Raw genomic sequence first — 27,017 nt, 5'->3', positions numbered from 1 at the left:
AGCATGTTGGTGAAATACACATGTATTTTTTTTAAATGGGTAAAAAATCAAGAGCATTTTCTAAGGACACAAGTTTGTTGAGAAAATGGATAGGTATACCCTGAGAAGAAGAAAATATGGTCAAAATTATTCACTACACATAGATATTTTCAAAAAGATTTATTTATTTAATTATTTGAAAGGCAGAGTTACAGAGAGAGAGGGAGGGAAAGAAACAGATCTTCCATCTGCTTGGTTACTCCCCAAATAACTGCAATGACCAGGATTGGGCCAGGCCACAGCCAAGGGCTTAGGATTCCATGGTGTTCTCCCACATGGGTGGCAAGGGCCCACATACTTGGGCTATCTTCTGTTGCTTTCCCATGTGCATTAGTGGCCAGCATTCTCACACATTTACACACACACACACGAGCCCACCACCAGAGAACAGGTGTCCACCTGGCAAGTCTAGAAGGCCTTTGGGAAAATACGTAACTTTTAAAGTTAAAAATTTAATTGTGGTTACCAGAGGCTGGGAAGGAAGTGGAAGGGGAGAGATGGAAAAATGTTGATTGACAGGTACTAAGTTATACCTGGATAGGAGTAATAAGTTTTGAGGTGACTATACATAATGTTAATTTATCACATATTTGCCTATTTTAAAAAACTTAGAAAATGGAATTTGATGTTTTCACTATAAAGAAATGTTAAATGCTTAAAAGGAAAAATATATTTACCATGCTTACATATTACACAATGTATACAGACAATGAAACATCAAATAGTACCCTACATATCTGTATAATTTTTATGTCTGTTAAATTTTTAAAAATAAAAGCTTTTTTTTTTTAATTCCAAAAACTCCTATGTTATAGGCAAGTGTGATGGTCTGGTACTTACTGAGAAAGATATCCTGGTATATAATCTCTCATACATGTCAACATCTTTCTTCTCCTAGGTTTGCTCAACTTTTTATTCTGTGTGTATTCCCGAGTCCCATGCCAAAAGGCAGGCCTTAAACCTGGAGCTGAGGCCTGCCTTGGAGAAAACCCAGAACTAAGCTCAGCCCGCATTCTGGCTTGTCAGAACTGCTGTGGCCCTTGCCAGGCCCAAGTGCACTTGATGGTTCTAACAGCAATGTTTTCTCCCTTTCTTGGCTCAAGCTGCTGAATGGAGCAATCTTGTTTGATCTTCCAGACTGGGTAACCAGCCCCCAGGCAGGGAGTGCTGTGAGGTGGGGCAGGAGAGGCTTTAAGACTTGGCTAGGTGCAGCATCCTAAATGTAATCATGATTTAATTCATATTTAGTAACATGAACAAAAAGCTAGAGTGCTATGCTTTGACTGCATCTCCTGAAGTTCAGGTGCTGGGAACTTAATCCCCAGTGCAGCAGTCTTGAGAGGTGGGCACGTTAAGAGGTGATTACGTCATGAGTATTAATGTTGTTATCTGGGGACTTAGGTTCTTATAAAAGAGAAGCAGCCTCTTGCTTTTTCTCACCACGTGATGTCATCCACTGGGTTACCACATAGCATGAGGCCCTCACAGGATGTGGCTTTGATCTTGAACTTCACAGCCTCCAGAACTGTGAGCCAGTAAATTCCTGTTCTTTATGAATTGCCCAGCCTGAGGTATGCTGTGAGAGCAGCACAAGATGGACTAAAACAAAGCTTGAATTGATGAAATGACTCAACTGCAGGGAGGCACTACGTCAAAGAGATTTTATTAAGGCTGCAAAGAGCCTGAAGTCATTGGCCAATCAAGAGTTTATATTTACTGCCATATCAAGTAGTGCAATGTAATATTTCTGGTTCCTGTTCCTAGAATTAGGAGGAATTATTTTCCCTATGTTCCTTCAAGAGCAAATCACAATGTCTTTTTTCCTTGGTAGGAATTATCTTTTAAACTCAAGATTATTAACTGGGAAAAACCAAGGTCAAATGCTGAAGGTCTACATGAAGCAGGTTTATGATACAAGTTGGGGAGGGGGAAGTGGGGAGGAACCAAGCATGAGGACAGTAAAATGGCATGAAAAATAAATCAAGTGTCCAGCACATAAAAATATAAGTAGGGGTGAGTGTTTGACCCGGTGGTTAAAATGCTTGCATCTGATACAGGAGTGCCTGGGTTTGAAACTGAGCTTTGATTCCTGACTCCAGCTTCTTGCAATTGCAAACCCCGGGAGACAGCAGTGATGGCTCAAGTAATTGGGTTCCTACTACCCATGTGGGAAGCCTGGATTGAGTTCCTGGCTCCTGGCTTCAGCTCAGCAGTCACGGCCACTGTGGATATTTGGGGAGTGAACCAGTGGATGGGAGCTCTCTCTAACTCTTCAAATAAATAAATAAAAATAAGTTACATGAGCCAATTTCAGCTTAGCTTATGTCCAAATTATTGCAAGTACTGAGCAGGACATGAATTAACCTATTTATTTAACTGGTATACTATTATTTATGCTAGCAAGGAGAAAGAGAATTTTTAATAATTGTCCTGTTTGCATTGCATTTTACAAATCATTAACTCCTCACAATACTCAGGTAGGGTAGGTATGAATTGTGACTGATAAAGTGACTGGGGCTCTAAAAAGGCTAAATCATTTGCTCAAGATGTGGTAACTAGTGAGTGGCAGGTTCTAGGACCGCCTAGATTGACACCCAAATGGTAAGGCTGCAGTTAATGTATAATCAGTAACTTATGCTGCAGGACACAGGTGATCAATGGCTTCCCCACTCTGGTCTGCATGCTGGTTTTTATAAACTCCCAGAATTTATCACAGCATACTATTTTCCCCCAAGTTTTAGTAAAGTATCTGGCACACAGTACATTTTTGTACTTGCTAAATTATTCCTGTGTTGACACTACTATTCTCAGACTAATGGATTTTTTAAAAAAATTTATTTTATTTGAAAGGCAGAGAGAGAGTTTTCCATCCTCTGGTTCACTTCCCAGATGGCCGCAATGGCCAGAGCTGCATCGATCCAAAGCCAGGAACTTCCTCCGGGTCTCTCATGCGGGTCCACGGGCCCAAGGACTTGGGTCATCTTCTACTGCTTTTCCCAGGCCATAACAGAGATGGATCAGAAGTGGAGGAGCCGGGACATGAACCGGCATCCATATGGGATGCTGACACTGCAGGTGCCTTATTACCCACCTACGCCACAGCACCGGCCCCCAGGCTAATAGATTTTTAGGTCCCTTTCCTTATTAGTGATTCTTCCAATTTAATAACCATTGTTTCATTCTATTTCCATTTTGGTCAAAGTATGATTGTTTTAAAAATTCTAACAAAACCCTAAGCCATTGGATCAGCGTGGTGTGCCAGCCGCAGCGTGCCAGCCGCGGCGGCCATTGGAGGGTGAACCAACGGCAAAAGGAAGACCTTTCTCTCTCTCTCTCTCTCACTGTCCACTCTTCCTGTCAAAAAAATAAAAAATAATAAAAAAAAAACCCCTAAAGACCTTTGTTAAATAAGCCAATAAGGTAAGAATAATGTGTCAACATAATATATATTAACTGGGTAACTTTGATAAATATTATATATCACACTTTTACTGATACCCACGGTAACTTCCTTGTGAAAAATTAGTCTCTCTGATTTCCACTAAACATATAAATATGATTTTAGGAAACTGTCAAGTTCATTTAGTTATGGTTGGTTGACAGAAGGGAATTCAGATGTATTATACTTAATATTGTTTTACTCATAACTAGGAAGAAATTTGAGAAAACCAAAATGGAATATAAGTAGAAAACAGTTATCCTGTGCTTCTGGACAATTTTTTTTCTCCTTTCCAAACTTAAATAACTGTTTTGAAGTGCTTAAGGAATAATAACTGTTCTCCCTCTCTACAAATGGACATCGATGCGAGCATTTTTCACCACTGCTCAGCTACTCATTATAGGAGTAACAGATGTAATCATTTCCCTGCATGGATATTTAGATTATTTAATTCTATGTAATATTTATCTTTTATATATTTGGCTCTATGCACTTTCCTATTGACTTTAACGGCAAAAAAAAAAAAAAGGAAGGAAGGAAAGAAAGGAAGAAAGAGAAAGAGAAAGAGAAAGAGAAAGAGAAAGAGAAAGAGAAAGAGAAAAAGAGAAAGAAAGGAAGGAAAGAAGGAAGGAAGGGAGGGAGGAAGGAAGGAAGGGAGGAAGGAAGGGAGGAAGGAAGGAAGGGAGGAAGGAAAGAGAGAAAGAAATCAGTTGTTAGGTCCTCTAGCAATGCCCAAGTCCCTTTTTCAACAGCTCCCACAACATTGCCCATTATTCTTCTTAGCTTTAACCAGGTCAACAGGGGGAAAAAGCCTCTTGTTTAGTTAATTTCCCTTTAACAATTTATTGCCAGTTTGTATTTACTCTTTAGTATGGTGGCTATTTAAATTCTGTGCTTATTTTTATAAATCAACTGGTGTAGGCCATGCCTTTTTTCCCCCCTGTTAACTTAAAAATGCTCTAATTCAGGATATTAACCTCTGGTCTATGTTAAAAATACTTCTTAGGCTGTCATTTACCCTGCAGTCTTATATTGTTCTTTGTTATAACACATTTTTTGTTTCTAATGTTCAAATATTTTCTTTTCCTTTATGATTTTTGCATGGAACACATTGGACTTCTAAAATAATTTTCTATCACTACATTATATGGGATTCACCTGGGTTTTATTCTACTTATGTTGTTTTCATTTTTAATAGTTTAATTTCAAACTTGAGCTGTGCCCCTCACCAACTGGGTGACTCTGGTCAAGTTCTTGATTTCTTCATCAGTAAAACAGGAATATCAGTTGCTACCTTACTGGGTTGTTGGGCCGATTTAATATGGGGGTGCTTTCAAAAGTTAATGAAAAATGGAATTAAAAGATAATTTTGGTGCAAAAATATTTGAAATCTTTGCATCTAATGGGTCTCCAACGATTCTTGGAAAATGTGTATTATGGAAATTCTGCATGAATTTCAATCTTTTTGCACCTAAATAAATTTTATCTGTAATTTCATTCCCATGAACTTTTTTTTTCTAAGATGTTTTGATTTATTTGAAAGGCAGAGTTACAGAGAAGTGTTCCAGCCCTGGTTCACTCTCCAAGTGGCTGCAATGGCCAAAGCTGATCCGAAGCCAGGAGACAGCAGCTTCTTCGTGGTCTCTCACACAGGCCATCTTCTACCATCTTCTACCACTTTCCCAGGCCATAGCAGAGAGCTGGATTGGAAGTGGAGCAGCCGAGACTCAAACCAGTGCCCACATGGGATTCCGGCACTGCAGGCGGCAGCTTTACTTGCTATGCCACAGCCCCCCTGCCCATGAACTTCTGAAGTGCCATCACATAAGGCAATACAGGTGAAACACTTATTACAGTTCTCGGCCAGTCTAAGTCTAGAATATATTTTATTTGTTATCTACTATTCATGTCAGTCCTTAAATTTTTAATCAACTATAATTCATTTTGGTGCAAAGAAGGATGTCATCAACTAATCATTCTTCCTTCAAATAGTTGCCCCATCTTTGCATCAATTCTCTGAGGAAATTCAACTTAAAAGATGAGACAAAGGGGAGAAAACACTTGTTCTTAGGGAGATTTTTGAAAGGGATCCTTCCCTGCTACTTTTCTAGCTCCCACAAAGGTCTGACTTTTACTGTGCCATCGACAAAACATAATGCTGGTGACCCTCTGAAAAGTGAGAGATGGAGAAGGCAGATAGAGGATGGTGGGCATGTGTGTGCACATGCATGTATGTGACATGCATGTGTATACAGGTGGCTGATGAGAAGAAAAGAGTATTGTTATTTGGGTCAGGGCATGCCAATACATACTGTCGAATATAGGAAAATATATTCCATTCTTTTGTAACATTAAGATAGAAAATTACAGAGGAAAAATACAATAGAATAGATCACATCAATAAAATGAATAGAGCAAATTCTACAGAATTGGGTTCTTTTTTCCATTCTGGGGTCTTTTTAGCTGTGAATCTGTGGATGGAGCCAGACTTAACCAATTCTTTGGTCTAGTGACCTTCAGGGCACACTAATAGAGTAAGAACAACTATTAAAAAAAAAGTCACAGCCTAAAAATGCATGGTAGATTCTTTATACAATCTCTTCCTCTGTCTGTGAAACCCAAATGTTGTCTCCACCCTGGGAGAGACAGAGAACAGGAAGCATCAAAGACCCTCACATGGGCTCTTAGGAGACCCCAATTTATCCCAAAACCTGAGGTGGCTGTTGTTTCTTTTTCTATTTTTAAGAGATAACAGCATGGGAAAACAAGACTTATCAATTCCTTTCTGAACTACAGTTTTTTAAAAAAGCTGTTTATGCTGGATGGTGGGAATCAGGGAATTTAAATAGTTCATGGGTGGATCCCATAAAAGATGCAATATCCCCACCCTAAATGTTTCCCAACTACAGTTCACACTCAAACAGAATGAAGTGCTATTTGTTAGGGGAAAGCTCACTAGCCCAGCAGGGAAGGCTCAGAAATCCTGTAGGATGTAGGAGGATGTAGGAGTATCTGTTTCAATCCCAGACGAAACAAACAAAGCCACGACCCAAGAGGCCTGTGGCTTTTCAGCAGGGCCAATGCCAGAGAGGAGGAGGCCACTGCACAGACTGAGCTCCACAAACCTGCGTTGATGAATCCACACAGCAAGCCTGACCTCAGTGTTAATAACCATGTCCACACAGCAAGCCTCACCTCAGTGTTAATAACCATGACCACGATGCCAATTTCCTCCGTGTCTATCCCCTATGACCATACAGATAAGCCTTCAAACACAGGCATGCCGAAAATAACCCATAACACAATATGAGAGCAGCACAGAGAGCTCCGGTATGGGATTTCTGCAAGCAAAGTCACAGACCTGAGTCACCCAAGCCTGAGTCAGACAGCAGCATCCTCTGTGGGCACCATTTAGTGTCCAGCTGCTCCACTTCTGATCCAGCTCCCTGCTATTGGCCTGGGAAAAGCAGCGGAATATGACCTATGTGCTTGGGCCCCTGCTACCCATATGGGAAACCTGGATGAATCTCCTGGCTTCATCCTGGCCCAGCCCTGGCCATTGCAGCCATCTGGGCAGTGGACCAGCAGATGGAAGATCTCCCTCCCTCCCTCCCTCCCTCTCTCTCTGTAACTCTTTCAAAATAAATAAATAAATCTTAAAAAAAAAAAAAGGAAGGAATATGCACCTGGTTCATATGCCTTATGTTTGGTTAGTAAAGAGGCACTGGATAGAATGGTACCAGTGGCTGTGTCCTGGAAGGTGAGAGAATGACAGGGCATTTAATGTCTGCATTAAACAAGGCAGATACACTCAGACCATGGCTGGATGAAACACCAAGCATGGCCATGCACACAGACCTGACATACACACAGTGGAATTCCCAGTGTTCTAACGTACAGAATGGGGGAGAGCATTCTAGATTCGCACATATCAGCAATTCCATCAGTTTAAACCAAGCCCCCCCGTTGTTCTCTTATCCAGCACCTTTCTGGTTGCAGTTACAGTGGAAAAAGAAAGAAGGCAGGGCTCAGTATTTGTGACCTGGAATTCCTGGGCATGCTTCCTTGTGAGGGTGTTTTTCCATTTCTAAACAGGGCTGACAGCACAGTGATTTTGATGAGTCTGGACTTGGCAGGTGGCCCAGCTCCAAATCAGAGCACCTGGACAGTGCAAGACTAGACGGGCCCTTTGCACGTACCTCCAGGGGTGAGGAACGCCTACCTTGGATGAAGCCTAAGTACATTCCTTTTCTCAAAAGCCTTTAGTGGGTGGAAGTGCCGTTCTCAAAAATTCTCCTATGTAGAGACTTCAAACTTGGTTTAAGTAAATGCTCAAACATTTCTAAGATCAGATAAAGAAACGAAGGCTTTAAGGCTTGACTCAGCAATACAAGACTAAAGTTTCAATCAGCTACAAAATTTGCCAGTAGTAGGCCTGGCCATAGGAACCTGAGAAACTAGGCGGTGAGGGTAAAGGTAGACCATGGGGCCGTTTCCAGCATGGCCTCCAAGAGCTATCAGCGTTGCAGTCCTCAGATCTCCTGCAGCACGGCATGGGTGACTCACCCAGACCGCCATTCCCACCCAGCGACAGTGCTGGGGCTGGGCCCGAGCTTGGCTCTGTCTGTTGCTGGATAAAGTGGCTGACTCACCATGGAAGGGTCATGCCACCGCTGGCTTGGGCACTGGAGCCAAGGGTGAGCGAGGAAAACAAAGCCACCTCAGCTGTGCGGCTCATCTTAGAGCAAGGGCACGCTACAGTCATTTGGGGTGGGGCGTGGGGGTGTATTGTCACACAAAACATTGCTAGAGAAATGCTCTTCATCTTCGTCTGCTCGGTGGGGTTTCACACTGTGGCTCTCTGATGAGGCAGCAGGCCGAGCTCAACGCCTCTTTGGGGTTGTGGGGTGCACGATATTTACAGAACTTTGGGGAGTTTCAAAGCAAAGTCCAGATCAAATATAAGCGGTTCAGGACTCTGGAGAACTTCTGACAGGAGGGAGCATGCGGTTCGTGGTGTTCCTGGCGGGGTTCCAAGGCCCAGCACTCCAATGTGCTTTCCTGAATGCAATCTCTCACCAGGAAGAGAGGAGAGGCATGCCTGGGACTGGAAAGTGGACTCCACCGTCTTCACCAGCACCCATAACTGCCCTCCCTCGGCTGCCTCCATGTTTTCCACTGCTTTCCACCCTCTCACAGGCAGCAGGATTCTCTGAACCTCAATTTTCTCCTCTGTAAATGGGGACAGTAATAGTTTCCATCTCTTTGAGTGCTTTGGCATTAAAGTGGGTGGATCACACAGTGCTGGGACTACACTGTCTATTACTGTCATCTACCCCTCTAAATATACTTAACTAAGGTAAATGATGTCTCTCAAGGAATAGATGTGGACAATGAAAGGGAAAACAGACAAGAACATGCGGTTCAGTGGGAATAAAAAACAGAGCAGCAGAGGTGAGAACAAAAAGAGAAACGCACAGAGATATACATACGCTTACATACCCACACTTTGTAAAAAATTAACAAGATTAGCTTAGCTCATTTACTTTGAATGTCTTTACAGGATACATTTTTCTTGTCTGACCTCCACTGTCCAATCCTCTGGATTTGCCAACGTTCTCCTTTCCATCTGTGATAAACCAAGCATGCTCCTTGCTAAAGCTCTCAGCTGGGAGGCTGCTACTAGGACTCCCACAAGGTGAGTTATGTTTTTACAAAAAGCTGTGTCTGCTCCTAAACAGGTCTGTCAGTTGCAGTTCTCTGTAGTTATATAATTTCAGCAACAAATGCAATTATAAGAAAGCTAAGCTGGGGGCAAACATTGTGGTACAGTGGGTTAAGCCACCATTTACAACACTGGCATCCCATATGAGTTGCAGGTTCCACTTTTGGCTGCTCCATTTCCAATCCAGCTCCCTGCTAACAAGCCTGGGAAAGTAGTGGAAGATGGTCCAAGTGTTGGGGCTCCTGTACCTATGTGGGAGATCCGACTGAAGCTCCTGGCTACTGGCACAGCCCTGGCTGTCTCTCCCTATATCTTTGTAACTCATCATTTGAAATAAATTTTAAAAATTTCTTTTTATAAAAATGAAAGCTAAACTGAATGCTTAGGAACAAATTTGTAATGGCGAGTCAGTAAAAGAACTGTCAAATCAGGTATAGGTGACACAATTTGTAGAAGACTATAAAATGAAATAAAAAGATTTAGACGAATCCTGTATTCAGAATTTCCCCATAAATGTATTTTAAGAGGGCACACATAATTTATAATGAATCCCTTCTTTAACAAACTTTTCAAATATCCAACCACTAGCCCTTCTCATAACTATAGGGAAAACTTTAACAGTGTAAACCTAAGGGCTATCAATCATTAGGTGTAAAGCACTTGCTGAGTGCTCTTGAACATGATCGCACTTCACTCTCACAGATTAATAAAGAGGAGGAGGGAGGGATTCATATTTGGTACAGTGGGTTAAGCTGCTGCTTGCAATGCAATGACAGTGCTGGTTCAAGTCTGGGCTGCTTCTCATCCGGCTCCCTGGATATGTACGTGGAAAAGCAGCAGATGATGCCTTAAATACTCAGACCCTTGCCACCTATGTGAGGGATCCTGATGGAGTTCCTGCCTCCTGGCTTTAGCCTGGGTCAGACAGGTGGGCTGCTGTAATCATTTGGTGAGTAAACCAGCAGATAGATGATCGATTCTCTCTCTCTCTCTTCCTTTCAAATGCATAAGGATGAAATGTATTATTGCCTACTGGTACACAACTAGAAAACAGCAGAGCCAGGATTTGTGTCTAAGAAATCTGTCTCCAGAGCTTACAAATCTGGCCTTCATTCTAACAGAGCACCTGAATAGTCAAATAATGGACCAAATACAATATTTTAGAACAAATCAATATGGTAGAACTCTGCTACAAACATTGGTTCTATTGTAGCTACTGTTGGTCTTCAGAATGCAAGCTTTGATGCACAACTGTTTTGTCTCCTCATTACTTAGCTTTAGTTAAGCAACGTGACACAGAAATTATTTCTACTGCTGAGTACACAAACCTCCACCTCTGAAACAGAATCAAACACGGCTGCTCTCCCTGCAGCAACGGCCCACAGCCTGGAGGGCTCACCTTCTCCTCACGGCCTAAGCCACCAAGCAGTGAGTCAGGTCTACAGCCTTCCTCCTGAGTAGCAGGTGTAACAACGCACAGAAACATACTGCTTCAGCAAATCTGAGTACCAAACCATACAGCAAGAATTGTTATACAAATCCTAAGTCAACAGTTCAGAATTTCTGGAGCCAAGGAATGTTTACATTAACACTGACCCCCAGATAGGCCACCAGCAGACTGGTTTGTGCTTTTGATATGAAGGTTTATAGAAAACTAGGAAGAAAATTAAAACCAAGGTTACTGGAAGTTATTATTATCATTGACATGACGCATAACAGGAAATGTTAAAACCACTGGTTCATTGTCAAGAATGCCTTAATTACAATCAGCAGTGAGTGATTTAAACATTTACAAAGGCTGCTCAAGTTTATCAGCAAGGGCTATAATAACTTCATAATTTTAAATGTGGATCTATTATGTGTACATGCATATGAGGTTAGGGGAAAAACATGGGCTTATGAAGATATGCTGTACTTTATTTAGGTGCCTAATTAAGTTATTTCTGTTTTCTTCTTAGCCCTAGCACAAGAGTTTTTCCTTCAAACACAGAATTATCTGCCAGATAAACATTATTAAGAGTACCTAGTCAAAAGGTAAAAGGAGAAGGAGAATCTATGTAAAATGGAAAGTGCCTCAAAGCACGATTCAATGTAACCTGAATGGCTTAACAAACAAGCCTTTGATTTGCACTGAGAAGTTCCCAGGAACAGCTGTGCAGCCAGCATAAAATGGCTGATTCATGCTTTATCAGGGAGCTGGAGGGGATCTGAGATCATTCTAGGCCACATCTCCTGCTTTCACGGATGAGGAAGAGATCCACAGAGGCAAGTGTGCCCAAAGCCTAGCTATATTCCCTAAAACCCCAGTACAGTGCATTTTCCTTCCAAAACACTGATGTGACTACCCTAACTTATACTGTTACCTGACACAGTGATAAAACTGAGGGTAAATATGAAGTAAGGTCTTCCTATGTGCTGGGTACTGGGTTAAGTAGTTTACATGAACAGGCCATTTACTTCTCGAAGCAAACCCTGTGAGATCAGAGCTGTTATTATACAGTGAGACTGAGCAACTCGTCTGGACTTACACAGATGGGAGTCGGCACAGCCAGGATGTGAACCCCGAGAGTTTGAGTTAAGAATCCGAATTCTTCAACTGCGCCAACACACTGCAATAGCATTAAACACACTAACGAATTACGTGAGTGGAAGCTCTTGCTACAGCTTTTAACAAAGAGCAAAACATAATTGAGAATTTCACATTCTGACAAATCCCCTGAAGCCTACAGCCCTTGCTTCTCTTTGCTCTCTCAATCTGTCTCTCTAGACTTGAGAGCTGTTTGGAGAGCCTGGATTCGGTATCAATGATGCCATTATTCATCAAGCCTGACAAATAGGTTGGTTTCAGGAAATCTGTGCTTCCACTTCTCCATTTCCCCTACTTCCCACCAGAGAATGAATGCTTCTTTCTCAACATTCCTATTCACAAAGGAAGAATTAGTATTTTTTTAAAGAAGAAAAAGGAAATGGAATTAGTATGGAAAGCAATCAACTAATCTACTAGTAATGAATTTACTAGGCAGATTATTTATAACAGATGAAAACTTGAGAGCACAGCAAACAAGACCTTTATGTTTTGCTAAAGGGAGTGTGTGTGTGTGTGTGGGGGGGGTGTCACAGTATTTGTATAATAATAGTAGACCTAAAGAAAAAGAAAAATTTCCCTCAAATTTTGTAAATACACATTGTGCCAAGAGACTATATTTCAGTGTTTGATATGATCAAGCAACCTAAAATTTAGCAAATATTAGGCTATCAGTATGTCTAAACATAATTTTAATTTTTAAAAATATTTCTGAACATACTATTTATAATGAAGTGCTACAGAAATCCTGAATTTCACAATTTAAGTAATTTCTGGTTTAAAAAAAAAGGCTAGAGTGGTCTCAGGGCAATAATGAACAACGTGAACACAGGATTTATGAAAAAGGAAAAACAATCTTGCTCAAGTATTATTTTAATCACATTACTCCAACATTCCATATTTTTCACCACAATAGTCTAAACATCACAGTTCAGCTTTGAGAATTTCCTGCTGTGCAATTTCATTCAACATGTAGAAAGATCTCCCCTGGTGTCTTCTCAAGATAGGCATCCCCCAAGATACTCAGACCAGTGCTACTACCAGGCTTATTTTAGTCTTGAAAAGCTAAATGAGGAGGCAATTATCCTGAGTCTTTCCAGATTTTTTTTTTTTTTTAGATTTTTTTTATAGTGCTTAAAACCTATAAAAAATATCTCATAATGCTGTTTGATATGCATTTCTTCTACTTCCCAACTTATTTTTAAATTTCTCAAGAGCTTTCCTGGGCTTGCAACACAGTAGGGGTTTCATTAATTCTTAGGAATTATTCTGAATTATTATTAGGAATTATATCTGAATTATTAGGAATTATCTGGCCTCCCTGTTTATATAAGAGGAGCCACTGTTAGATATTGGGATGAGGCTCAGGACGTGCAGGAGGGTCATCACAGAACAGAGGAGGGAAGATAGACTGGGCTATATATAGAAAGACTTCCAATGTAGTCCAAAGAATATGATCTTATTTAGTAGGTGATGAGTAGTCCTGAGAAGAACTTGGGAACTGCATGAGAGAAGCTCTAATTCAGGAAGACATGAGAATGTTTGGCTGCAACCTGAATAAATATCAATTGGACGGGGTGAGAAACCGGGTTTAGGATAGCCACAGCATCTGTGTCCATTTGTCTCTAACATTATTGGAAATGTTTTACTCTTGCTGATTTAAATCTCAATGTCTTCACTCTGCACAAAAATGCATCTAGCACCCAACAGTCAAGACAGACCGTTCCAGATGCTGCAGAATGCCATTATCTAAAGTCCCAAAGGGACAATAAAAGACAAACTAATTATAGCTATCATTAAGAGCTACTGATTCACTTTAATAAAATACATTTCTGAAATGGCAGGAATGATGTCTGGAAAGACTAATTTACTCAATGTGAGCAACTGAAGGAATTCAATTAATAATCATTGTTAGTGTTTGAAAAAATCGTATGTCAAATAATTTTTCAGCAAATTTTCTTTATGTGGCCAAGAAAAAGTCATGCATAAATCCAAATCTCTTAAGAACTATACCTTACCTTGTTATTTTTTTAATTAAATGAGAAAGTCATTCAGCTGGTGCTTTTATAAGTAGAAATAAGGAGAAAACATTGAGACAAAATGTCTAGTCCAAATGATATATTGTGTAAAACAGTGTCTAGCATGAATAGCAACATACTGTAATCTTTTTTAAAAAGATCTTATTTATTTATTTGAAAGGCGGAGCTACAGAGAGAGAGAGAGAGAGAGAGGGGGAAAGAGAGAGGTGTCTTCCATCCATTGGCTACTCCCCAAATGGCTGCAACAGCTAGAGCTGTGCAGATCCAAAGCCAGGAGCCAGGAGCTTCCCCAAGTTCCCGTAAATGGGTGTAGAGGCCCAAGCACTTGGGCCACCTTCTACAGCTTTCCCAGGCCACAGCAGAGTGCTGGATCAGAAGTGGAGCAGCCAGGATTCGAACTGGCACCCAAATGATATGCCGGTACTGCAGACAGTGGTTTTACTGGCTACGCCACAGCACCAGCCCCAACATACTGCAATACTGAAAGTTGTTTAGAGTAGATTTTAACTGTTCTCACAAGTGAGGCAATGCATATGCTAATTAATTTGGTTTAGACATTCCACAATGTATGCATATTTCAAAACATGTTTTACACAATAAATATAAAGAACTTCTATTTGTCAATTCAAACAAATTTTTTTAAAAAGATCAACAATCTTAAGAGAATGAGAACACAATCGGAAGGAAAAGAACCAAGAGCTTCCTCCACTAAAACAAATCCTTCCCTCCTAAACTAAAGCAATTGTGAATGACTCTTAGGGAGGCCCAAGGTTAGTCTCTGATGATAAAAAGTCATTTGTGTTGGATGAGATGGGGAATAACATGTCTTGGAGACCAGCAGGTGACATTTCCCTGAGGAATATGTCATTCCAGTTCTTGTGACCACTCAGAACCTGGGAGGGTCCTAGAAACCAATGGCACCTATCTTTGCTTCATCAGGCGACAGTCACAACAGTGGCCATTTATGCTTGCAGGCTGCTCTTTCATCTTGAAACATCCTGAAGACACCAACACCCTCACTATTCTTAATTCCTCTCTGCCCCCTCACAGGTGAAGAGCTAGAACGACGCTTAGTGAGGTTAAGAAAAACTGCCCTAAACTTCTCAGCAAGTGACAGAGCCAGATTCTGAAACAAAATCATCCTGATTTGTTTAAACCCCCTAGAATTAGAAAGAATAAATCAAACAGTGCAAGTAATGACCACAGACCTAGTGGAAGGAGAGCCGGAGGCCCAACAGGTACAGAAAGAGTCAACTTACCGGCATATTTTGTAGTGTTAGATTCATCCATGGACCAAAAGCAATAATCAAAGGCAAATACCTGAATGAAAGAATAAAATATAAAACTTAAAAACTAGTTAACTTATGAATATATCAGAATGCCTAAATAAAGAAACTCACTTATGGAGATGAGAAGGATGCCGACTACTGTCTGATTTAAAGTCTCTTATAGGTTTGGTACTTTTGTTAACTCTTTAGTTTCTTTTAAACTAAATTTATAGCTACATCCTTGTATTAGAGTAAGTTGCTTATGAAAATTACTGTTTATCCAAAATTACTATTTATCCAGAAAATTACTACTTATCCAGAATCTTAAAAAAATTTTTTTTGGCAAAAGGATACTTAATGAGAAATAAAACAATGACGTTCTCTTCCAAGTCCACAATGTCTGTTGAAACCTGGCTGGATCTCTTATGGCTTCTCAGGTAACACTAAAACAACTAACCTTCATTTAAACCAGTTCCTTCCATCTATCCATGCTATCATTTCTAGTGTAGCCGAATCTCCAAACTCCTCCCACCCCCATTCCCAACTTGGCTTCCTTCTCCCTCCTATTTCAGTAGGCAATCTCCACCAAGTAACATCAGTAAGTCCACAATCCACTCTCCCATGTCTTAGTTGTCCATTTAGATACTAGATCTCAGGAATGGCTGACGTCTTCTTCATCTAACCACTGTTTTCCATGCATATTACCACTGCATGAATTCCAGATTTTATTATCAAACGCAGAGCAATATCTCCCAAAGTGTGTTCCAAAAAACAGTAACTCCATGACAAAGTCCATGGGAAAAATTAAAACCTGTTGCACATGGTGTACTATCTTATTCCATTTGAGATTTTGGTGCAATTCTCAATATTGAAGGCTCTGAAAAGTCCTCTAGTAAAGAAACTCACTCAGGGGCCAGCATTGTGGCACAGCAGGTAAAGCCGCCACCTGCAATGCTGGCATCCTATATGGGCACCAGTTCAAGTTCCCATGCTCTACTTCCAATCCAGCTCCCTGTTAATGGCCTGGGAAAAGCAGTGGAAGCCAGCCCAAGTGCTTGGGCCCCAGCCACCCATGCAGGAGACCCAGAAGAAGCTCCTGGCTCTTGGCTTCCACCTGGCCCAGCCCTGGCTGTTGCAGCCATCTGGGGAGTGAACCAGAGGATGGAAGATCTCTCTCTCTGTCTTTCCCTGTTTCTTCACAACTCTTTCAAATAAACAGATGAATCTTTAAAAAAAGAAAGAAACTCAATCGTTGAGCTTTTTTTTTTTTTTCTTCTGTTGATTTTGGGGAGGAGACCCTTGTTTGGGTAACACCTATTAACTTGTCTTGATACTGGTGGTGTTTCTGAGAACATCCCTTAGCAAACTCTGGCCAATGACTCACAGCCTCTTTCCTGGGCTCCTTGCTATACCAGCAAGCAGTCTTTTGTTCTCTTGCATTTTAAATCATAAACTGCAAGTCTCCCATGGACAGAGATCCTTCCATGCTTCATCCTCTCCAAGGAATGTCAAGCCCTGGGGCACAGCACCTATGCTCTGCGGCCTGGCCTTTGAGAATGGTCACAAGGAGGCCCTGCAGCTGAATGGCCCAACTCCCTCATGCCCCAGCAGAATGTGTTCTTTCCTTGGAATCACTAGGGACAGTTTCCCCCTCTGTCTTTGTTCTCTTCATTTCTACCCTCTGAAATATTCCCAACCTCCTAAGGCCCACTTCAATATACTTTTCTTTCAAGAAGCATTCCTTGGTAAACCGATAGGAATTTTCTTTTCCTTCTCCGAAATTTCACAACATTGTTTAACCTTTTCTAGGGCTCCAATTCCAATTACTCTATTTTTCACCTACTGTGCATATGATCTATGTACATGCTTTATCTCTACTTGTCTCCTAAGTTCCTTGAAGGCAGGAGCCACAGCTAATTCATCTTTGAAGCTGGCGATATCCTTAGCAGTAGTTTTGTAATTTCTTATTGAATGATTAATGGCATTGAGAACTTGCAAGGAAGCAGGCACCGAAGATGAAGCTATGCTCTGAATAGATTCAGAGCTACGTATACTTAATTTTGATGCTTTTAAAACTGATTCAGGTATATTAGTATATGATGCACATAACTTACATCATCAATCCTGTCTGCAAACAAAATTTTGTTACTTCTCCAAACATTTGCTCTGGTCTTAACCATGACCAAGTTTCAGAAGAATAGGTATGAAACAACAGTTTCAGCCAGCACAGTGTGGAATATTTACTGCATTTCAAGGGCTGTTCCAACGACTTGAGAGACCACACAGGCATAATCCAGTTAATCTTCCTGCCTCTGGGCAGAAATGAACTTCAACACTTCTCCTGAGAGATGAGGATCGGTCTTGTTTTAAAACATTTCCAGAAAAGGAGATTCCACAACCTCCCTCTAATGGCATCTTATAACACTTAACTCTCCCTCCCAGGACGTTTTCTTTTCTTTTTGTCTTAAGTCAACTCTCCTGACTTTAAATGGCCTATAGGGGATATTTCATAATGGGTCTCTTTACTGTTCTCCTTTACAGTCCCATTCAATTGCGTTGGCAGTGCTATATGTAGTGCAAAAACCATGTATTTCCTATTTCCTAATTTTCACGCCTCCCCCACACTTATTTTTAAGTTTGCAATTCTGCATACTGAATGTTACAAACCTACAGATTTACATGCATAGTAAAGCTACTTGAACTAAAATGAAATTCACCTCTAATTTTGAGGGCCAGTCTATCAGTAAAAATTATTCCAAATTCTATGACCACCACCATTTCTAACAATCAAATGGTCACTTAAAACTGTTTTTAACTAATAAAAAAGATGAAAAAATTTTTCTTTCTTTTTTTTTTTATTAAACTTTTATTTAATGAATATAAATTTCCAAAGTATAGCTTATGGGTTACAATGGCTTCCCCCCTCCCATAACTTCCCTCCCGCCCGCAACCCTCCCCTTTCCCGCTCCCTTTCCCCTTCCATTCATGTAAAGATTCATTTTCAATTCTCTTTGTATACAGAAGACCGGTTTAGTATATATTAGGTAAAGATTTCAACATTTTGCCCATATAGCAACATAAAGTGAAAAAACTACCATTGGATTACTAATTATAGCATTAAATAGCAATGTACAGCACATTAAAGACAGAGATCCTACATAATTTTTTTTCAAATTAATTAATTTTCTATGCCATTTCCATTTTAACACCAGGTTGTTTTTTTTTTTTTCCATTTCCAATTCTCTTTATATACAGAAGATCACTTCAGTATATAATTAGTAAAGACCTCATCAGTTTGTGCCCACACAGAAACGCAAAGTATAAAAATACTGTTTCAGTACTAGTTATAGCATCACTTGGCTTTAGACGACACATGGGGTGTAAGTACACAGTGACTCCTGTTGCTGATTTAACAATTTGACACTCCTGTTCATGGCGTCAGTAATCTCCCTAGGCTCTAGTCATGAGTTGCCAGGGCTATGGAAGCCTTTAGAGTTCGCTGACTTTGATCTTATTCCGATAGGGTCATAGTCAAAGTGGAAGTTCTCTCCTCCCTTCGGAGAAGGGTACCTCCTTCTTTGATGGCCCCGTTCTTTCCACTGGGATCTCACTCACAGAGATCATTCATTAGCTCATGGATTGGAAGAATCAATATCATCAAAATGTCCATTCTCCCAAAAGCAATTTATACATTCAATGCAATACCCATCAAGATCCCGAAGACCTTCTTCTCAGATCTGGAAAAAATGATGCTGAAATTCATATGGAGACACAGAAGACCTCGAATAGCCAAAGCAATCCTGTACAACAAAAACAAAGCCGGAGGCATCACAATACCTGATTTTAGGACATACTACAGGGCAGTTGTTATCAAAACAGCATGGTACTGGAACAGAAACAGATGGATAGACCAATGGAACAGAATAGAAACACCAGAAATCAATCCAAACATCTACAGCCAACTTATATTTGACCAAAGATCCAAATCTAATCCCTGGAATAAGGACAGTCTATTCAATAAATGGTGCTGGGAAAATTGGATTTCCACATGCAGAAGCTTGAAGCAAGACCCATACCTATCACCTTACACAAAAATTCACTCAACATGGATTAAAGACTTAAATCTACGACCCGAAACCATCAAATTATTAGAGAGCATTGGAGAAACCCTGCAAGATATAGGCACAGGCAAAGACTTCCTGGAAAATACTCCAACAGCACAGGCAGTCAAAACCAAAATTAACATTTGGGATTGCATCAAATTGAGAAGTTTCTGTACTTCAAAAGAAACAGTCAGGAAAGTGAAGAGGCAACCAACAGAATGGGGAAAAATATTCGCAAACTATACTACAGATAAAGGATTGATAACCAGAATCTACAAAGAAATCAAGAAAATCCACAACAACAAAACAAACAACCCACTTAAGAGATGGGCCAAGGACCTCAATAGACATTTTTCGAAAGAGGAAATCCAAATGGCCAACAGACACATGAAAAAATGTTCAAGATCACTAGCAATCAGAGAAATGCAAATCAAAACCACAATGAGGTTCCATCTCACCCTGGCGAGAATGGCTCACATTCAGAAATCTACCAACAACAGATGCTGGAGAGGATGTGGGGAAAAAGGGACACTAACCCACTGTTGGTGGGAATGCAAACTGGTTAAGCCACTATGGAAGTCTGTCTGGAGATTCCTCAGAAACCTGAACATAACCCTACCATACAACCCAGCCATCCCACTCCTTGGAATTTACCCAAAGGAAATTAATTTGGCAAACAAAAAAGCCATCTGCACATTAATGTTTATTGCAGCTCAATTCACAATAGCTAAGACCTGGAACCAACCCAAATGCCCATCAACAGTAGACTGGATAAAGAAATTATGGGACATGTACTCCATAGAATACTATACAGCAGTAAGAAACAACGAAACCCAGTCATTTGCAACAAGATGGAGCAATCTGGAAAAAATCATGCTGAGTGAATTAAGCCAGTCCCAAAGAGAAAAATATCATTTGTTTTCCCTGATCGGTGACAACTGAGCGCCAAAGGGGAAACCTGTTAAGTGAAATGGACACTATAAGCAACAATGAACTGATCAGCTCCTATCCTGACTTTAGATGTACAATGTAATACTTTATCCTTTTTAGTATTTGTTGTTGTTGTTGTTGTTCTAGTACTATTGGTTGAACTCAGTAATTAACACACAATTATTCTTAGGTGTTTAAATTTTAACTGAAAAGTGATCCCTGTTAAATCTAAGAGTGGAAAAAGAGAGGGAGGAGATGAACAATTTGGAAAAAGCTCAATCGGACTGGCCGCAAATGGTTGAGTTAGAAATGTGCCAGGGGATTCCAACACAATCCCATCAAGATGGCACGTACCAATGCCATCGCACTAGTCCAAGTGATCAATTTCAGCTCACAATTGATAGCTCTGATAGGTCTAAGAGTCAAAGAGATCACACAAACAAGACAAGTATCTGCTAATACTAACTGATAGAATCAAAAAGGGAGAGAAAGATCCAACATGGGAAGTGGGATACACAGCAGACTCATAGGATGGCAGATGTCCTAAACAACACTCTGGCCTCAGAATCAGCCCTCAAGGCATTCAGATCTGGCTGAAGAGCCCATGAGAGTATAGCAGGCATGGAAAGCCAAGATATCATGGAAAAAAAAAAAAGACCTAAATGAAAAAATTTTTCTTTTTAAAATAGTAAAGCCCTTGGCCGGTGCCGCGGCTCACTAGGCTAATCTTCTGCCTGCAGCGCCGGCACCCCGGGTTCTAGTCCCGGTAGGGGCGCTGGATTCTGTCCCGGTTGCTCCTCTTCCAGTCTAGCTCTCTGCTGTGGCCCGGGAGTGCAGTGAAGGATGGCCCAGGTCCGTGGGCCCTGCACCCACATGGGAGACCAGGAGGAAGCACCTGGCTCCTGGCTTCGGATTGGCGCAGCGAGCTGGCTGTGGCAGCCATTTGAGGTGTGAACCAACAGAAGGAAGACCTTTCTCTCTGTCTCTCTCTGTCTAACTCTGCCTGTCCCCCCCCCCCAAAAAAAAAAAAAAAAAAAAGTAAAGCCCTGCAAAGGAAATGCAGCACTGGTAGATCCGACAGTTCTTTCCTTGCCAAATACTGGCCTCTGCTTGAACTGAGTTATGTCTTGAATTTAAAAATCTTTGATCACTGGTATTTTAGAATGGTGATTCCTCAAACCATAAACAGAGTATAATATATTTTTTTCTAAACATTTACTAAGAAGAAAGCTATAATCCACCAATCATGAGTGATTTCCCACCAAACTCAAAGCAAGTGAACATAAATTTCTTTTTAAAGATTTATTTATTTATTTGAGAGGCAGAGTTATAGAGGCAGAAGCAGAGGCAGAAAGAGATCTTCCATCTGCTGGTTCACTTCCCAAATGGCCTCAGGGGCCAGAGCTGCGCAGATCCCAAGCCAGGAGCCAGGAGCTTCCTCTGGGTCTCCCACATGGATACAGGGGCCCAAGAACCTAGACCGTCTTCTACTGCTTTCCCAGGCCATAGCAAAGAGCTGGCTCGGAAGTGGAGCAGCCGGTTCTCAAAAGGGCGCCCATATGGGATGCCAGCACTGCATGCGATGGCCTTACCCAATATACCACAGCACTGAACCCAGAAAAATTCTTCTTCTTATTTTTGTTTACCCTCAACTACAAGTGATCCCCTAATCCTTCTCTTCTATGAAATCTTCCACTGCTGCAGCCTGGCACTGGTTCACCTACGGTCTCAACATATGCCTTTGTTCTTCTGTGTGGGTCTTCCTTCCAACTATAACTGGTGAACTTCTTGGTGACAGGGCAGTGTCCATGAGCCTTGTGGTATCTGGTTTGAGATTTCATGCAGGGCAGCCTCTGTACATAATATTTTTCCAGTTAATTCATAGATTGCCAAGGGAAGGAGTTGGAATGCAGACAAGAGCATTCGGTGCATGTGAGTACTGTTAAGACTAAGCAGTCCAGGCTCAGGATGTATTTTTAGAAGTTTCATTACTTTCAGATGCTTGTTCTGGGGGCAGCTGGTTCCTTCAATGGTCAAATACAGATGTGGTTGCAGGACAAGCACCAGGATCCTTGTCAACACCAACACTCCTTGGGTCAGGTCGATAAACAAGTATGACCACAGCAAGTTTAATTTGCAGTTTTCACAGAAATTACAATTATTTGTGTGTCACCAGAAAAATTTATATCCATTACTAAGGCAGTTTTAAAGATGTTTAAAATAATCTTTGTTTTAGGAAATCTGATCATGTCCCTTATAATCTTTTGAGTGCTACAAATGAACTTTTCATACACAATTATCCTTTTCATGGCCAACGTTTATTTGTAATGGAATAACACAAGAGTTATTAGTTCTCACAGCACTTTTTATTTCCCGATACAAAATCCACTGACATTTCAAAAGAAATAAAATCATTTTCTTGACAGTTATTCCTTAAAAACTGACCACCTTGGACAAAAAGAAAAACATCTATTTTCAAAGAAACTGTAATAGAGAAATATGTTATTTAAGATTGCTAACTCATTTCATTAGGATTCCTAATGCTTATTTAATGTATTCATTATGAAGCCACTCATATCTTAACTGGAGTATGAGAGATAGGGAATTTCTCAATGTACATTTTTGTTAAATCAAATGGAAACAAAGTATAAACTTTTTTTTTTTTTTTGACAGGCAGAGTGGATAGTGAGAGAGAGAGACAGAGAGAAAGGTCTTCCTTTTTGACGTTGGTTCACCCTCCAATGGCCGCTGCGGCCGGCGCATCGCGCCAATCCGAAGCCAGGAGCCAGGTGCTTATCCTGGTCTCCCATGCAGGTGCAGGGCCCAAGGACTTGGGCCATCCTCCACTGCCTTCCCGGGCCATAGCAGAGAGCTGGCCTGGAAGAGGGGCAACCGGGATAGAATCCGGCGCCCCAACCGGGACTAGAATCCGGTGTGCCAGCGCTGCAAGGCGGAGGATTAGCCTGTTAAGCCACGGCGCCGGCTGAAACAAAGTATAAACTTTTATATTTCATCAATGACCACCCACCAACACTGTAAGAACATTCAGTGTAAAGGCATTCACACATTTTCAACTAGAAAAATAGCCAGAAGTACAGATGGTCTTGCGTTGTTCTTTAAGTCTGAAAGCCATTGTCTTCAACAAAATTCCACTCCACCTTTCCAGATTCGCACTTTCCCCCTGGCTGCATTCGTAAAATCATACAAGGGAACCAGCTTTCAATTCTCTGCAGCTTGCTGTTCATCTGCTCCACCTTCAACAGCCTCTTCCACATGGTAGCTTTGCATTTTTTTGAACCACTGAACATCCAATAAAGTCACTAAAGCTGTTTTTAATAAGACAAATGTGCTGAGTGATCCATGAGCAGGATATGGCATAGCCCAACTCCACTCCTATCTAAAAAGCCTATCACTGATGACATTTCATCAAAATTTAACTTGCAGCTTTAAAAAAACTGTAATAAAAATTTTAAGAAATAAGCATCTTATATGTTTCTTGGAGAAACAGAAGCCTCAATGTTCTAAGAAATGTGATGTGTAATCATGTTCCTAAACCATGATAACCAAACGTGCAGGCACTTCCAACTATATCACATCTGTAGTCTCTCATCGACTCTTTAAAAAAAAAAAAAAAAAGGATGTATTTACTTGATAGGCAGAGTTACAAACAGAGATATCTTTCATCTGTTGGTTCAGTCCCCAAATGGCCACAATGACTAGGGCTGGCCAGGCTGACGCCAAGAGCCTGTAACTCCATCTGAGTCTCTCATGTGTGTGGCAGGGGCCAAGTACTTGTACTATCTTCCCACTGCTTTCCTAGGCATATAGCAGGGAGCTGGATCAGAAGTGGAGCAGCCAGGACTAGAACTGGTGCTCATATAGGATGCCAGTATCACAGGTGGCGGCTTAACCTGCTGTGCCACGTTGCCAGCTCCTTTTATTCTGTCTGCTTTCATTAATGTGTTCTCCAATCATAAATAGTTTATTCTAGAAGGCCACTAACAGAAACCACCTGCCACTTCTTTCAGCTGTAGGTGCAGCAGGGAACTCAAACATAGTTTAGATGTTTTCTGCCCACTAGTTGCTTACAATCTAGCTAAAAAAAATTATTCCTGGGAAAATAATTTTTTTTTCAAAATAATTTTAATACCTCACAATCCTTCCCAGCACAAAATAACTAATCTGAAAAAAATTTAATTTTATGCAAAAATTCCAAACATACACATCAGTTCTTGTGAAGTGAGACAAAGCTGACCCTCTTTCAATTTCCCTTCATTAAAAATCTTTCAATGTCATCTCAAATGTCACTCCCTTATGAAACTTTTATGAAGGACAATACTGCTTATTATTCTGAATTCCACGTCTGTCTAATAAGACTCTGAGTGTGTATAAGCATGAGAATATAAGGGAACCTCCAAAAGTTCATGAAAAACTGAGTTAAAAGGTAAGTTTACTGCAAAACTTTTTTTGAAATTCATGCACAGTTTTTTTTTTTTTTAAGATGTATTTATTTATTTGAAAGTCAGAGTTACACAGAGAGAAGGAGAGGCAGAGGGAGAGGTCTTCTATCTGCTGGTTCACTCCCCAATTGGTTACAATGGCCAGAGCTGCGCTGATCCAAAGCCAGGAGCCAGAAGCTTTTTCCCGGTCTCCCATGGGGGTACAGGGGCCCAAGGATTTGGGCCACCTTCTGCTACTTTCCTAGGCCATAGCAGAGAGCTGGATTGGAAGTGGAGCAGCTGGGACTCGAACTGGTGCCCATATGGCATGTCGGCACTGCAGGCAGTGGCTTTACCCACTATGCCACAGCACTGGCCCCCGTGCACAGTTTTTTAATAATGTGCATTCACCAAGAACTTTCTGAAGACCCTTTATATTTATGATTTCAAAGTTCTTTTGCACCAAAACAAGCATCTTTTAATTCCATTTTCTGCTAAGTTTTTGAAGTACACGCACATAGAGCCTGGCACATAGATGTGCCTCTGTATGTGGCCACCATTGCCATCAGTATTACCATGGTCTACTTCTGGCTTCTCTTCTGTCGACATGAGCAATACAACTACCTTGTGGAGCATTTACTATGTACCAGGCTCCAACCCAAGTGTTTTAGATTCTTACCAAGCTGGGAGGTTTTCTGAGCCAGGGAACTGTACTAATTAATTTCTTAAGTACCCGTAGGTGCTCAGTATTTGCTGAATTAAACAGAGAGAGAAAAGTGAAAAGGCAAAAACCGCCATGAGCGGAAGAGCCGCTGTATCAACATCAATGCACAACACGCTACTTCCTAGCTCCCAAGTCCAAAGTCCAAAGGGCTTCCCTTGAGGGAGAAAGTCTGCTCTATGTGGGCTTGCTGCGCGTTGTATAAAGGAGTGTGTCTTTCTCTTCTATACTGCCCTCATCCTCTCTTCATACAATTGGCCCTCTGTTCACATCTGCAGACCCAGCTGCCATCCGACTGCCTGTTCTGCCACTACCCACTTTGAAAACCAAGCCTGAGATCTCCCCGTAACTCCGTTTCTCCCGTTTTAGGAATACTGGCTGGCCACAGTCCTGTTTTGAGGCTAATTTTCAACTGTGTCCAACTGAAAGACTGCTATTACTATGAAAGACACGTTTCAAACTTGTTCACATTTCGCCACACTGCATTATGAGAACTAAGCAGACCAAAGAGAAAACAAGGGAGAAAAAACGAAAGTACTATATTGCATGTCAAAATTTATCCTTTTAATGCCAACTTGTAGCCCTTTGCTCTCTTTCGTCTCTTTCTCCTAATACAAAGATTGTAAAGAATCATCTAAAAAGGAGGTAAACTTCACTCATTTGGAGAAGCTGGACTAACACTGAAAGAGAAGCCCAGCATTGAAAGCCTGTCTGATCAAGGGATTGTCTTTACCACTGCTGTCTGCAAAAGCTGCTCTCTGCCCCATGAATCCCACCCGGTATTTGAACATATCTGCTACTGAGCACAAACAAGCAGTGCCAGAAGCATCGCCCTAATTATTACTGGGGAGTTCTATTGACAGAGCTACCTCCCCATTTTCAAATGTGTCAACAAACATTGTCTTTGTGCAATGCAATTAATCATTTCCTTTATAGAGGCCTATACAGACATGCCAACCAATGTCTGGATTGCACAGTCAACACTGCCTGACTGTGAGATGTCAAAGCATCTTCAAGATTCAAAGCAAGCCAACAGCATCATCTGTTGAGCACCTACAAGAAGTAAGGCCTTGGCTCTGAGCTCAGGGACTTCGCAACCTGTTGTAAGAGGCAGTGATGCTGTATAGCAGTACTACACTGAATTGCAGCTCAAATTTCTCAGGAAATGTGCAGAAAGCAGCTCTTCAAGGAACTAATTCATGCTTGCTCTCATTTAATAAATGTGAAAACAGGAAGTACATCTCAAATCCCCAACCAACATTATTACAGCATACAGCTTCCACTTAACACTACACACATATAACTAGTGATGCATAAACAATGAGGCACTCACTCCATTCCAACTCTTTCAAATACTCTACTTATCTCATGTTTAAAGTTTTATCACTCATTTCCAAAATCTGCTTCACTGGGGGCTGGGGGTGGGGGAGGGGTGTCACAAATGCACAGTCTGTGGTATCTCGAGTTCTTTCATGCCCCAAATACTTCTCAAAAGACTGAGCTACTAAAATAACCTCTCCAGCAGCACATTCAGAATGCAATGTGGATATTTTCAAACAGACTAGTCCCTAAGTTCCAAATATCTAAGCATGTACTATATGACTCTGTCTAATTTCCCTGATAAATTATTCCTGTCACTCATTACAAAGGAAACTGGAGTCACCCTGACATCATCTACCATGAGCAATCTCTGGGCCTGGCTTGGAACATCCAGACCAAGACCTTACCTC

General features: G+C 41.1%; 1 protein-coding gene across 1 annotated transcript in view; it reads right to left on the bottom strand.

Annotated features, from left to right (window-relative positions):
* KIF13A (kinesin family member 13A) overlaps positions 1-27,017 on the bottom strand; it is a 245,046-nt gene that overhangs the window by 95,029 nt on the left and 123,000 nt on the right. Inside the window, 1 exon segment of the mRNA XM_062185408.1 lies at positions 15,086-15,146. Within this exon segment, the coding sequence (XP_062041392.1) occupies positions 15,086-15,146 (61 nt within the window).

This window comes from Lepus europaeus, chromosome 3 (assembly GCF_033115175.1).
Source record: "Lepus europaeus isolate LE1 chromosome 3, mLepTim1.pri, whole genome shotgun sequence".
In the NCBI taxonomy this organism is placed as follows: domain Eukaryota; kingdom Metazoa; phylum Chordata; class Mammalia; order Lagomorpha; family Leporidae; genus Lepus; species Lepus europaeus.
This window is presented reverse-complemented; position numbering and strand designations above follow the sequence as displayed.